Source organism: Lonchura striata, chromosome 2 (assembly GCF_050655825.1).
Source record: "Lonchura striata isolate lonStrDom1 chromosome 2, ASM5065582v1, whole genome shotgun sequence".
Taxonomy (NCBI): Eukaryota; Metazoa; Chordata; class Aves; order Passeriformes; family Estrildidae; genus Lonchura; species Lonchura striata.
In genome coordinates, this window is record NC_140704.1 from 49864749 (window position 1) to 49876931 (window position 12183).

At 38.3% G+C, this 12183-nt stretch overlaps 1 protein-coding gene and 1 long non-coding RNA gene across 6 annotated transcripts in view; one reads left to right on the plus strand and one right to left on the minus strand.

The window, feature by feature from the left end:
* Positions 1 to 12183, minus strand: part of CNTNAP2 (contactin associated protein 2) — a 1072692-nt gene that overhangs the window by 76244 nt on the left and 984265 nt on the right. For all 5 annotated transcript variants that reach the window (XM_031503926.3, XM_077786381.2, XM_085573411.1 and 2 more), the window contains 2 exons: positions 3300 to 3545; positions 1687 to 1820 (listed from right to left, as the gene is read on the minus strand). In XM_031503926.3, the coding sequence (XP_031359786.2) occupies positions 1687 to 1820; positions 3300 to 3545 (380 nt within the window). The remainder of the gene's footprint in view (positions 1 to 1686; positions 1821 to 3299; positions 3546 to 12183) is intronic.
* Positions 3542 to 12183, plus strand: part of LOC146768232 (uncharacterized) — a 31422-nt gene continuing 22780 nt past the window's right edge. The window contains exon 1 of the long non-coding RNA XR_014953310.1: positions 3542 to 7507. This is a non-coding gene — a long non-coding RNA (uncharacterized LOC146768232). The remainder of the gene's footprint in view (positions 7508 to 12183) is intronic.

Here is a 12183-nt window from a genome sequence, read left to right on the forward strand (position 1 = left end):
CAGTAGGAATAGGATTTCTGGATTTGCTTTGTATGGGACCCTTCTTTCCCTATTCTTGTATGTGCATCAGATTATCTCATGTAATAAGTCTCAAATGAATCTGCTTTCTGGCTACATAGATCAGTTTTAAGCACATTGAATAAATTAATTTTTTTTTATGCCCGCAGAGCAGCACTAACCAAAATGCTTCTTACTCTTCAAAGTTCTAGACAGGCAGTGGTCTCATAAAACTCTGGGAAAGAATTGTTGCGTATCAAGTCCGGGTGAGGTGGTGCAAGGCTGTGTACATAATTTCCAACTGGGCAAGGTATCTCCTCTGATCCTTTGGAATGTAATTTATGTAGTTTTACAACTACCTAAATCATCCAGCTAGGACTCCATGCCATACTTCCCCAAAATAAAATAATTTAACACCAGAGGGACACCAAACTATAGGTCTTCCTTTATTTCCATCTAGCTGTAGGAGAAACAAATGCAACAGCATGCAAGACAGACACATATATCAATATATATCCCTCCCAACCTCCAAAAGTCTAAAAAGAGTTTGGATGTACCACCTATATATTTTTTTAGGTTTGGAATTTTTTAGGTTGTTTGTTATTGTGAATAATTTTGTGACAATTCTACTTCAATGCATTCAGTGTTATTCTGGGTGCTGAGAGTCCCAGTCAAATGACATTGTAATGCACTGAAAAGTTTCCTTTTGGTACCTTGAAACAACAATTGTCAGGGATTTATTTTAATATTCAGGTAGATAATACTGTGATGACTACCATCCTTCACCATTGGGATTGGTTCCCAAGGAAACGTCCCTTTTTTATATTTCATTTGATATTGGTTTTAGTTTGCTTCTTCTGAACTAACAAATCCAGATTAATGTCTCCCATCCACCTGACTCTCCTGCGAGCAAAACTGTTCTTACACCCTGCTCATAATCTCCATTTTTGCAGATGTGACAACCAGGGAATGGAAAGAGACTTCTGTGGTGACCACAGAGAGGAGGTTGCCTGGATACACTGACTGCTTCTTGCAGCACTCCTCTCAGTTATAAATAGCATTATACTATGTCAATGTTTTGTAAACTGAGATACATGGAAAGGTGAAGTTCCTACCTGTGGTGTACCAAAACCTAAATAAGCCAGATGTGCCTTCAACAATACTCTCTGTCCTAGGCTTATGTCACACAAACACTTGGGCATCTGCTCATCTTTGCAAAACAGCTCTTGCAATTTCACTGGACTGCAGGGCAAATTTAAATTTAAAGACAACCTCATTTGCAGACTCAGGACTTTACAGAATGATATTATTTGCATCAGGTTTCACTACCATTTAAAATGCTGTAGGGTATCCTTCCTGGCTTCCAGCTGCTGCTCCAGAATGGCACAGGTTTATCCTAAGTCCCATGTTATCTATCAGCCCAGATGCCTCTGATGCCCTCGAGCATCTACAGTGACACCTGTATTAGCCCAGCTGTCACCACACTAAAATGAGGATCTCAGAACAACATGAGCTGATGCAACAGAGGCAGTGAATAGCTTTTATTAGCTCCTAGGAGTGTGATCTGCAGGCAGAACCCCATTTAGTGTACTTCTTATTTTCTACATAGCACTGATCTTTTCAGAGGACTGGAGACCCATCAAGAAACAAAATGCTGCAAGAGATGAGTGATGGAAGCAAGCTTCTTACCTGCAGCACGATGTCCCGCCCATTCCGTGTGACATTAACAGTGTGGGGCTGGCCATTGGCCATGTTTCTGTGGTCAATGTCAATGTTGTATGGCTCTTTGGTGCCCCCGAGGTTGTAACGAATTTGCAGATTCCCTAGTGAAAAAGAAAAAATGTGAAAAGCACCCTCAGGTATTTTGATCTTTATTCACCAGCTATTTTCCTGTCTTTATTTTCAAATACAGTTGTTATCATTTCACACTTAATTGCTCTCATAGCCGGTCTCTGCTGTAAGAGAAGAGCTGGTGTTTGAGATTATAAAGTTACTGGGCCAAAACTGCCTCTAGTTTATAACCCACAAGTGTGACAATGACCAGCATTTCCAAACCACAGTGTTTGTAAACACTTCAGACTGCAAACCAAACAAATTGGAGTTATGCCTTGAACAATATGGACAATTGGTACAAAATTGAGCACATCAAGTAACACTTTATTGTTGAGATTATTATACTTGCTGCAGTAAAATTCTACAAAATTATACAAAGCATAACATTTTCTAAAGAATGAACCATTGACATGCATTGAATAAAGGCAAAATTACAACAAATTAGCACTGACACATAATTCACACAAGGGACTTCCTTGCTCTCACATTTAATTGCTGTTGATGAGTGACCGTCTGGACTTCCATGGAAATTTAGTATTGTATTGTGAAATAAAAACCTGAGGTTACGTTGTTGGAAAAGTATAATCAGGAGTGGTTAATTGATATTCATAACATACTGCCAGACAGATTTTTCTTTTCTAAACAAAAGTGAAATGTCTGCTCTTCATAACACATTTAAATATTTGATTAAAAGGAAGAATGTTTGAAAAGGGAAACACAGCCCCCACTCTTGATGAAAACTGGAAATATTCTGGCCCAAAAGAGCAGACTTAGACCTCAATAACTACAGTTTAGTTGTGTGCTGTTGAATTTCTCTCATGCATGTCCTTTCTTTCCCATGAAGGGAAAAAAATGAGTGGCATGTAGAATATTCATATTATCCCATAAAAGAGAACAGTAGTAAAATCATCCTAATTATGGTTTTCATGGGGCACTAAGGCACTATTTGGAATCGAAGTATATTTAGGTCATATAGAGTTTTAATACAGTAGCAGCAAATGGTCCATATCCAACCTTCATCCATCACCAAAATGTTTAGGACATTACATACTATACTACATCCATATTTTAGTCACCTCAGTGAGTATCCAGATTTTCAGAACAGTGCATGACATTTTCTACTGACTACTAGGGACATTGCCAGTTCAGCTATTCACGTGCCTTCATGTCGGCTTGTCCCCACCATAATATTGGCCCATGGCATGGGTCTGACTGTTATAGCAGGTTTTTGGTTTCTTTTGTTTGGTTGTTTTTGTTTTGTGAGGGAGGATTGACTAAAGAAACACCACTGAACTGAACAGTTACATCAGTATCAGATCTAGTAGGAGCAGAATAAAGGATCAGGTTTCTAAGTGCTTTAATGTGACAAGGGTGAAGAGACTTTCTCATTAATTCAGAGCTTCCTCTGAATATCAGCCTGGCATTGTCAATTGTGCCTCCAATGGGGAGACCCCAGAGTAGTTTCTTACCAGTGGGGTTCACGAGGACAGCCAAGAAGTCCGGGGTGTAGGAACTGACGTAAAATAAGACACAAGGGGACTTGGTGGTGCTGAAGCTGAAGCTGAGCTCTTCCTTGCTCAAGCTGAGGTCAGGTACTGTGATCTCAGGATCTGCAGAGCTCAAAAGCGTCCGGCTAACTAAATCCTTCATGCTAGTTCCTGGGGAGTGGAAGTTGTAACGAAGCCACATTCCTTCTTCAAAAAATGCTCCCACATCTTGAACAGAACAGGAAAAAGAGGATGAAAAGAAAAAAAGGTAAATTAAATGTGCTGACACCTTTTGGTTGAAACATATTACTGTGACTTGATAGAACTAGTCTGTGCATGTTTCTACTGCTGTTTTTTTTAAGCACAATATTTAGGTTAAGAGCCTCACTATTTTTCTATGAGAATGAAAAGAACAATCTCCATTTTATTAGTGACTACTTGGATTCACAAAGCTAAGGAAATATTTCCTTTGGGGCACACAGAAAGCCTATACCTATATCTCATATCAATACCACAGACAAGGATAATTATGATTTAAATGCATTCTTGTTGAAATTTTGTGGTAGATAATGCTTCAAAGAAGGAGATACAAGGAAGAGTGGCTTAAAAGACACAGTAAACAAACAACAAAGAAGGAAAAGGAAAAACAGCAGTTCTGATCACCAAATTTGAATGGATTTGGAAGGACCTCCCAAAGGAATGATGACAATTCCAGCCCCTATAAGGACTGGAGACAATGCTTGTAAGTTATCCACTGCTAGCTCAATCCTTCACAAGACCTCCATAACAAGGATGCCCTTATGGGAAGTAAAGTTAACTAGGGAGTTTGACTCAGCTGGGAAAAAGAGGCAAGAGATACCTGAACTGCAGATCCCAGGAGGTGATACAGTTTTCAAACCAACCTGAGACAAGATGTGGTGTTCTAACACTCCTGACAGAGAATATACCAACTTCTGACAGAATTAATACTTTCAGATGAAAAAGTACTAGTAGTGCTTCCCATAATAATGCAGTCCTGCCTCTTCCTCAACATTAAAATCATAATTCCAGGCTGATGTTCTTGCAGCAATGCTGACTTTGATAACCTCCTACAGGAATTACTGAAAACTGGCCACCACTGGTATCATCTACTCCACTGGTGATCACTTGACTATCTTCCTATGGTAGTCATTCATTTAGAGATGTTGTGGTACTGGATCAGCTGTGCTGCCTGGGACAACATTGTGAAAGGAAATTTTTAAATGATATGTGAACTTGATTAAGAAGGTGTGTTTATGAACATTTCGTAAGCTATTAAATAATGATTAAAAATATTATAATAACATATGAGTACGGTATTCAAACAAGGGCTGTAAGAAATGCTCAAGGCCATAAACAGTCTTTTAAAAAGAAGTCTTTCATTGTCTACTACCTTTCTACATGATGCAAAGTTGCTACAGTTTTGCACAATATTGCCCATCCAAAGAAGAAATTAATTTTTATTCCTTTTAGCATGTAGAGTCTTTACACAATTCTAAGCAAGGGCTTTATCTCAAAACACATATTGGAAGATGCTGATTTTCAAAACTTTACACAGACACAAAGTAAGTCAGGAATGAGCCTGCAGAATTCATTCAGAGTAGCTGACCAGAGAATAATAAAGAGGATAGGTAAAATTATAAAATTATATTGATGTTCCTTTCCAAAATTTTGCTAAATCTAATGCTGGAAAAGCTTTATGTTTTCTTGCTGTTATATAAAAATTTCCCCAAACTCAAAATATCACAGTTGCTGTCACTAAGTGGACATATAAAACATAGAGTCAAGCAGTGGTCCGGAAGTGCTATAAATAATTAGATCCTTCTGATGGATTTATAACTGCAATTTTAGAGGGGAAAGGTTAAATCACCCCGAAAAAGTTATGGGGGAAGCAATTTCATTTAACAATTATATTTTGTAGTAGTCTCAACTTTAGCGCTCCTGGATTAAAAGTGAAGGGCCCTGTCATGAAAAGTCTTCCCAAACTCTTGATGCCCTCTGCTTCCAACAGTGGTGTAAGAAACAAGCATTAACATGCAAAAATCTAAAGCAGTAGCTCCAAGTATTTTCAAGATGGGCCTAAAAATATCCCTGTGACCACTAATTTATTCTTCAGTCCCTGCTTCTGGTTGACACAAACTGCTTCTGGGGCAGATGCCCTATCAATTACGCAGGCAGAGCTGCCGGGTCCTGCCACTGCCACTGCTGGTGGGGATCACAGCCCCTGTGGAGGCTCCACATCCACACTCTGCACACTGATGCACAATTATGTTCACCTCCAGCCTGTTTACTGCTTGTCACGCCTTTCATTTTAGAGGTAATCTTTGGAATTGCCTGATGCTATGCTTGCCCAGGGCCTCACGCTCTGGGGATACTGGGACCTTCAGTCCTGACCTCAGCACTGCTCTGGGGCTGAACTGGAAAGCGTGTGAAGCATTTTTTTCCAGAGCTGTAAATGTTATAAATTGCCGTGTTAAATGTTCATTACTACAAAGAAAGCTTTAAGTAAATGGTGCCCTCTGAAATGGCATTCAGATTATTCTGCAGTTTTGTGAGGTGAATTTGATCATCCTTGTGGGTCCCTTCCAACTCTCAATATGCTGTTCTGTGACTTTTTATTCCAAAAGGGTTTCACAATGGAGCAAAAAATGTTCTGTATGTTTAACTTGATTTGCACTGAGAAAATAATTTTCAATGTAGCTTTATTATTACAGGCATACAGGGTATTGTAATAAACCTTGAAATTCTCCTCACATGCACATCACCTCTTATAAAAGGAAGGATAAGAGGAGGTTCACTTTGGCTTTGTGAGTGTATTGGGCCTTCAATAGGAATATATTTAATTCTCTCAAGTTCCAGCTCATCAAAGAGGTTGATGTGCAAGATTATGCACTTTACTGAAAGAACCTGAAATCCTTGCAGCAGGACTGCAAAGTGCTCAGCAACTCACAGGAGTAGGTTGTTTAAACTATTAGGACATACTAAAAATAGCTTAAACATAATTTTCTTTGTTCTGAATGCAGGTATATGACGTCTTGGAAATGCTGAGGGCAGACCAACAAAAGAGCTACCTACATTTTAGGTCACAAGTGGTGACCTTGGGGTTTACACCTGAGGTCACAAGTGTAGTCTTCCTGAAGTTATCTTAGGAGTATGAAAGTCCTTCATCCAGAAAATCATTCAAGCTCCCTGCATAAAGAGGGTCAAATGCAGCCCAATCCCTCCTGCTGAAATGAGAGGGAAGTTTTCACACACAACTCTCTTTTCCTCTGTAATATTTGAAATGCTATCTGAACAGATGACTCTTGGGACATCAGGCATAAGGTGTAATAAAGATTGGTCTGCAAACCATCCTTTCAAAGCAGAGGCCTTAGGGAAATGAATGCAGTGGTAACAGATCTGTTTTCTTTGGAAAATAATACCTATTTTTACATCAACATACAATGCAGTCACTGTCTGTTGACAGAATTTTTAAAATTTAAACACTTTGGGCTGGCTTTGTAGAAGAAACCAGAACAGGAATTGTGGATTGTTTCTCACCTCTGAAAAACCCTGCCAGCATGACATAGGTGTGGCTGAACACAGCTTCAGGAAGATTTCTTATCTAGATGCATATATATAAGAGATACAGAGCTCAGCAGTCTTTACAGCAATTGGGTTTGTTCTGTGCTGACAGTTGGATGGAAATGTTAATAGGAATTGTCATGAATCAAGTATCAGATATTACTCCTAATAAAAAAAGGAACTGCAGATCTTTGGAGCTACCAAAAAACCCCAAACCCAAATCGCACCCCCCCAGTTTAAACACAGGACCTTTTCAAGGGTGACATTGTAAGAAGTGGAATCTCCCTTCTTTAGTAGGACAGCTCTCACTGACTCAAGCTGATGACTCAACTTCTCATAGTTTTCCAAGTAAACTGGATCAGATTTCTGTCACCTTTTACCTGGAGACCAAGGAGGAAGTAGTGCTGGTTATTCACTTAATGGGCATAACAAGGCATACCTGCCTTACAGAGGGTGGAGACAAAATCCTGGCAATTGCAAAACCTGGCAAGGACGTGAGAAATGGAGAAGGAAAAGATTCTCTCTTTGTTTCACAAAGCTGACTTCCTACAGCTGTAAGCATGTCCCATCTGGGATTCCTAAATGTCTCTTTGGCCTTGCTCAGATCAGTAAGTTAAAATTATTACTCTGTGATGCTACTTGCCAGTGCTCAATGCTATGTCTTCCCTGCATGGAGTTCTGGGTGTGAAAAGAAGCTTTTCCAAAATCATAAGCAAAGACAGCCACTGGAGATTTTCTAATACTTGGTGCATTTACAAATATTCTTCAGACAAATGGTTGAATAATTTCTTTTTGCATAATTTCCTTTCTATTATTTTTATTTTAGATGTAGTTATGAATATTGAATATTGTTCATCTTATGGTAAAAATTCTGCTTGAGTGCACCTAAAATTGCTGCTACTTCCAGAGTGTGGTCACAAAGACTAAGACTTGTTTGCTTCTGGCCATAGGGCATCAGTAAAGGGTCAGAATCTCACAGCTGTTGATCTGGGAGAGAGTTTGAGGGCCCTGAAGGTGATAATGCTTACCATTCATCTGGTTAGCTTACTCAACATTTTATACTACTTTCAGGCACATTTAGTGTGTGATATCAGGAAGTGGGGATTTAAAGCTATTGCTCTACATCCCTCATTTTCTGGCTGCTCTTACTCTAATAATCTGTGATGCATGTTGGAACTTTCCACCAAAGTACACCAATTGCTTGTGGATATTAATAGAATATAAACCTAGTGAGGACTTGCTTCTCCTATATGAATGTAACAGTATTCAGTATAAAAAAGGCCTTCTTGAACTATCAGAATCAGGGGATATGCAAAACAATGTGCACCAGTGAAACTATGGGTGATCATAAATCCATGCAAAGATTCGCACTACCTTCAGCAGAACAGGATGAGTGTCACAGGAGATGGGGTTTAGCCACCTGATTAATGACACTTCCAAGCCTCCCTAGTCAATGCCAACAGGTAGATTCTGCCAGAAAGTAGTTTGATATGCTTAAACAAGGCTGAGCTCTGAATCTACTTTTGTACTAGACCTGCAAAGCAGAGCTTTATTCCACTTTTCTATACCTGGACAGAAGTGTGCATGCTGCAGAAAGCCTAAAACTGCCAGGAAAGTTGCAGTTGCAGTTCATTCTGTACTGATTTGAAAGTATGATAGATACTTGATCTGATGTCTGGGACAACAGACTCAGATTAAGGGAATGGCAACAGGTGCCATGTATTTTCTGTAAAATTTAAATGACAAGCCAGGTCCATTTCTGGTGGAAATAGCCATAGTGGTTAAAAAGAAAAAACTAAGCACCAAACTTTTCCATGCCACATCAAATAAAATTGGATGCATGAAGAAAATGTGAGGTCAAGTGTACAACAGACCAGATTTCACAATTTCCTGCCAGTGAGTCTATGGAGGTGCTCTTTAGGTTACCTCAGAGATAAACTTGCATCTTTGCAAGAGCTATTTGAGAAATATTAGACTGTCATTTGCTGATTTCACAGTTTTCAGAGCAACAGCCTTGCTAGATGAGACCTGGCTTCAATTCCTTCCTGTACTACAGGTATTCACTTTAAATCTGAGCGGATCTTTCCTGCCCTCCTTTGCTTTCTGCATTACCATAACAAAAACATCTCCTCACATCACAGAGCTGTTGTAAGCATAAATGCCCTGTCATCTTGTGAGGTGCCAAAACTATTTAAGCAGCATGCAGATGTATAAGTATTGCACATGGGTGTCTGGTGTGAGAACTCAAAGCTCTCAGCTGCCTTTGCACAGGCATGCAGCAGCCAGCAATGCTGCTGGGGCTCTCTACTTAACTTTCACAAAACATCTGCATTCAGTGAGCAATAGCACTAAAGCAGGCCTATTTTAATTTTTATTTTGACCAAGAGAGTTCATCACATTTTCTGAGCCAGGACTAAGTATTTTTCTTTTTAACTTATTCCCCTGATTTATTTGTTTTCTGTGTATAAAATAAGGAATTTGTGCTTTTTATAAGTAGTTTATTATGGATGACAAGTGAGACAGCAATATTATAGTCAGTTGAAAATCAGTTTATAACCAGGTTGATACCTCTTTAAGATATATAAGTACTATAGGAAAGATTTGTTTTTCTTTAAAAAGAGAAACATGAGGTTTTTTCTCAATGAAAGAATTGTTGCACTGAAGTGCTACTTTCAAAGCACTAGAGTATAACTGTGAATGTTTAATAAGGCAATATTGACAGGACTGAAAAATGGAATAGCTTTAGAAAGTATATCTATTTTTTGTGAGTATATATATTTACCCAAAATAGGCTAAAACCTGAGTTCTGAAGTACGATCTACAGGTAAAAAAAAGCCTGACTGCAGTATTCAGACTTACCAGAGTGAGAGCTTAACATTAACAACCTGAAGAAAATGTCACACGTAACTTTCAGCTAACAGATCACAATCATATTGAAAATAGAGGAATTTATTTTGGATCTGGCAAGGAATGTTGCCTTGATTTTCATGGTTCTGTGATTCTTAACTATGAAAAATGAGAAGTTAGTTACCTTAAACACTCATAAAGGGAATTGAATGAGTCTAACCAGGGCAGGATTTGGAGGTGATCGAGGTGGAAGGTGCAGAGCTGCTGCCTCCTGAAGCCCTGCATCCACTCGGCCTAGTAAAAAGCTGTTTTTTCTCTTTGAGACATGGAAGGGAGCAGGAAAAGAAGGAAATCTGACTGTGACAATACTACTTGTAAGTGCTTTCAGGTTCATACAAATATAAAAACAAACATGAAGGAGTTTGTTTTGGGTATTGTCTTAAGGATTGCAAGAATTCACACTGAGAATCTGAGCTTTACTCCAAAGGAGAAAAAAAAAAAAAAGTATAGCATCTCCTTGCTGTTTGTTAATGCAAATTGAGTAACTGCAGAGAAACTGGGAAGCTTTGAATTTACCCTTCCAGCATACCTGAAGGCACATGAGTCATAGCACCAGCTATTTAATTTTTTTGAATTTTTTTTTGGCCTCACTCCTGGTGAGTGCAGTTTCTTCTCCTACTGTTGTTCCACTGCATTTCAATACCAAAGGAGGAATGCTTTCTCCCTGGGGTATGTCCTGCATCAGAATGCTGACACATGCCCTGCATTTGGCCTTTGATCTTTTTTTTTTTTTTTTTTTTTTGTTTGTTTGTTTGTTTGTTTGTTTGTTTGTTTTGTTTTCTTTAAAGGGAGGAAAGAGTTTGTTTCTTAGAGGGACAAAATTTAATTGTTTTTTCCGAAATGCTTTTATGATGATAGGACAGCTGTGGGAGAAAAAAAGAGAAGAATTCATGCTTAAACAAAGGACAGGGAAAGGTCAAAAAGCAATCTGCAGGATGGCAGAAACACTTCAGGTATTCTTCAGAGCAATTTCTCTGAGCAATTGAGAAGTAAAGTAAATGAAAGAAGTAAAACCAATTGCATATGCCTCAAATATGAAACAAAAATTCAGTTAAAATAGATGTCAGACTGCATTTTCATGCTTCTTTTTGTCCTTGTAAAAAAATAGTGTAATTTCCAGACCACTACAACATCCCTCACATTGTGATGTGCTGCTAATAAGGCTGGAGACAATGCAATTTCTTGTCAGTCATCAGTCAGCAGCTCTGAGGACAGATTTCATCAGTGAAAGAATCCACAGCATGTGAGGCCTTCTTTTATTGTGAAGTGTGTTTATTACCCATGAACCATTGTATGGTGATTTCCTTATAGCAATGTTTTTTTCCTTTGATTTTCCCACCTGCTCTGCTAGTTCTTTTAGCATGTAACCAACCCCAAAAAGTTCACTGCAGACAGTGATTTCAATATCAAAGTAAAGCCTTTGGATAAGAAAAGTTTCCTGTGGCAAAAGAAAATCAATGGGAAGAGAACTCCGTGCTATATTGTCAGGGTTACATTGTGCCACCTTTCGCTCCAGCAGAGTGGCATATTTTTCTGGTGGTATCTCATACTGGTGTGAATGGGATGTCAGGAACTACTAATTATCAAATCAACAGATCTATTTGGCCTGGAATACTTACTCAGATGAGTGAAATAAAGAACAAAGTCCTAGTCTATCCTGCAAAGCCCTAGCCATTTTATTTTCTGACAACCAATGCAAATTCCTAGTGAAGGTGACAAAGGAAAATATTCCTGCTTGCCTCACATTAGGCTTACCCAGCATTGCAGCAACAAACAGCATAGTGTGGTGCAGGTTATAAAAGTGACAGAGCAGTATTCAACCATGTCATTATAAAGAAAAAAAATTAATTGAAAACAGATCATACATTATTTGAAAACATGTTCATAGATGTTTCAGTGCTTTTACAGAGGGGAAAGTGTCAAAGTGTTAATGAAAAAATTGATTGAAATATAACATTTGCAATCTCTTAATCAAAATAAATGAAAAAAAAATGTAGGCATAATTTTTATTTTACAGAAAAAAAAATCCAAATATCTTTCAGATTTTTATACATTTTTAAAACATTTTTCTTAAACTAAAACATACTTGGCTGTTTTGCCTTTTTTTTTTTTTTTTTTTTTTTTTCAGTTATGTATGTTTGCCCTTTGTTTTTAGAAAATACATTTATTCTTGTCTCATAGACCAAGAGGACACAGTAGAAGGTTCCAGGAGCTGCTATGAGAAAGAAAATGTAGGACTCCCTTCTTTCACAAGTCTAGGAAGCTTGACAAAACACATAAGTTGTTCCAGTGATTTGCTTGATTAAAAAGGCGTAATGCAAGTTAAATTGACAATGTAAATGTAATGGGCAGTAAATGAACTGTTCCAAGGACCTCA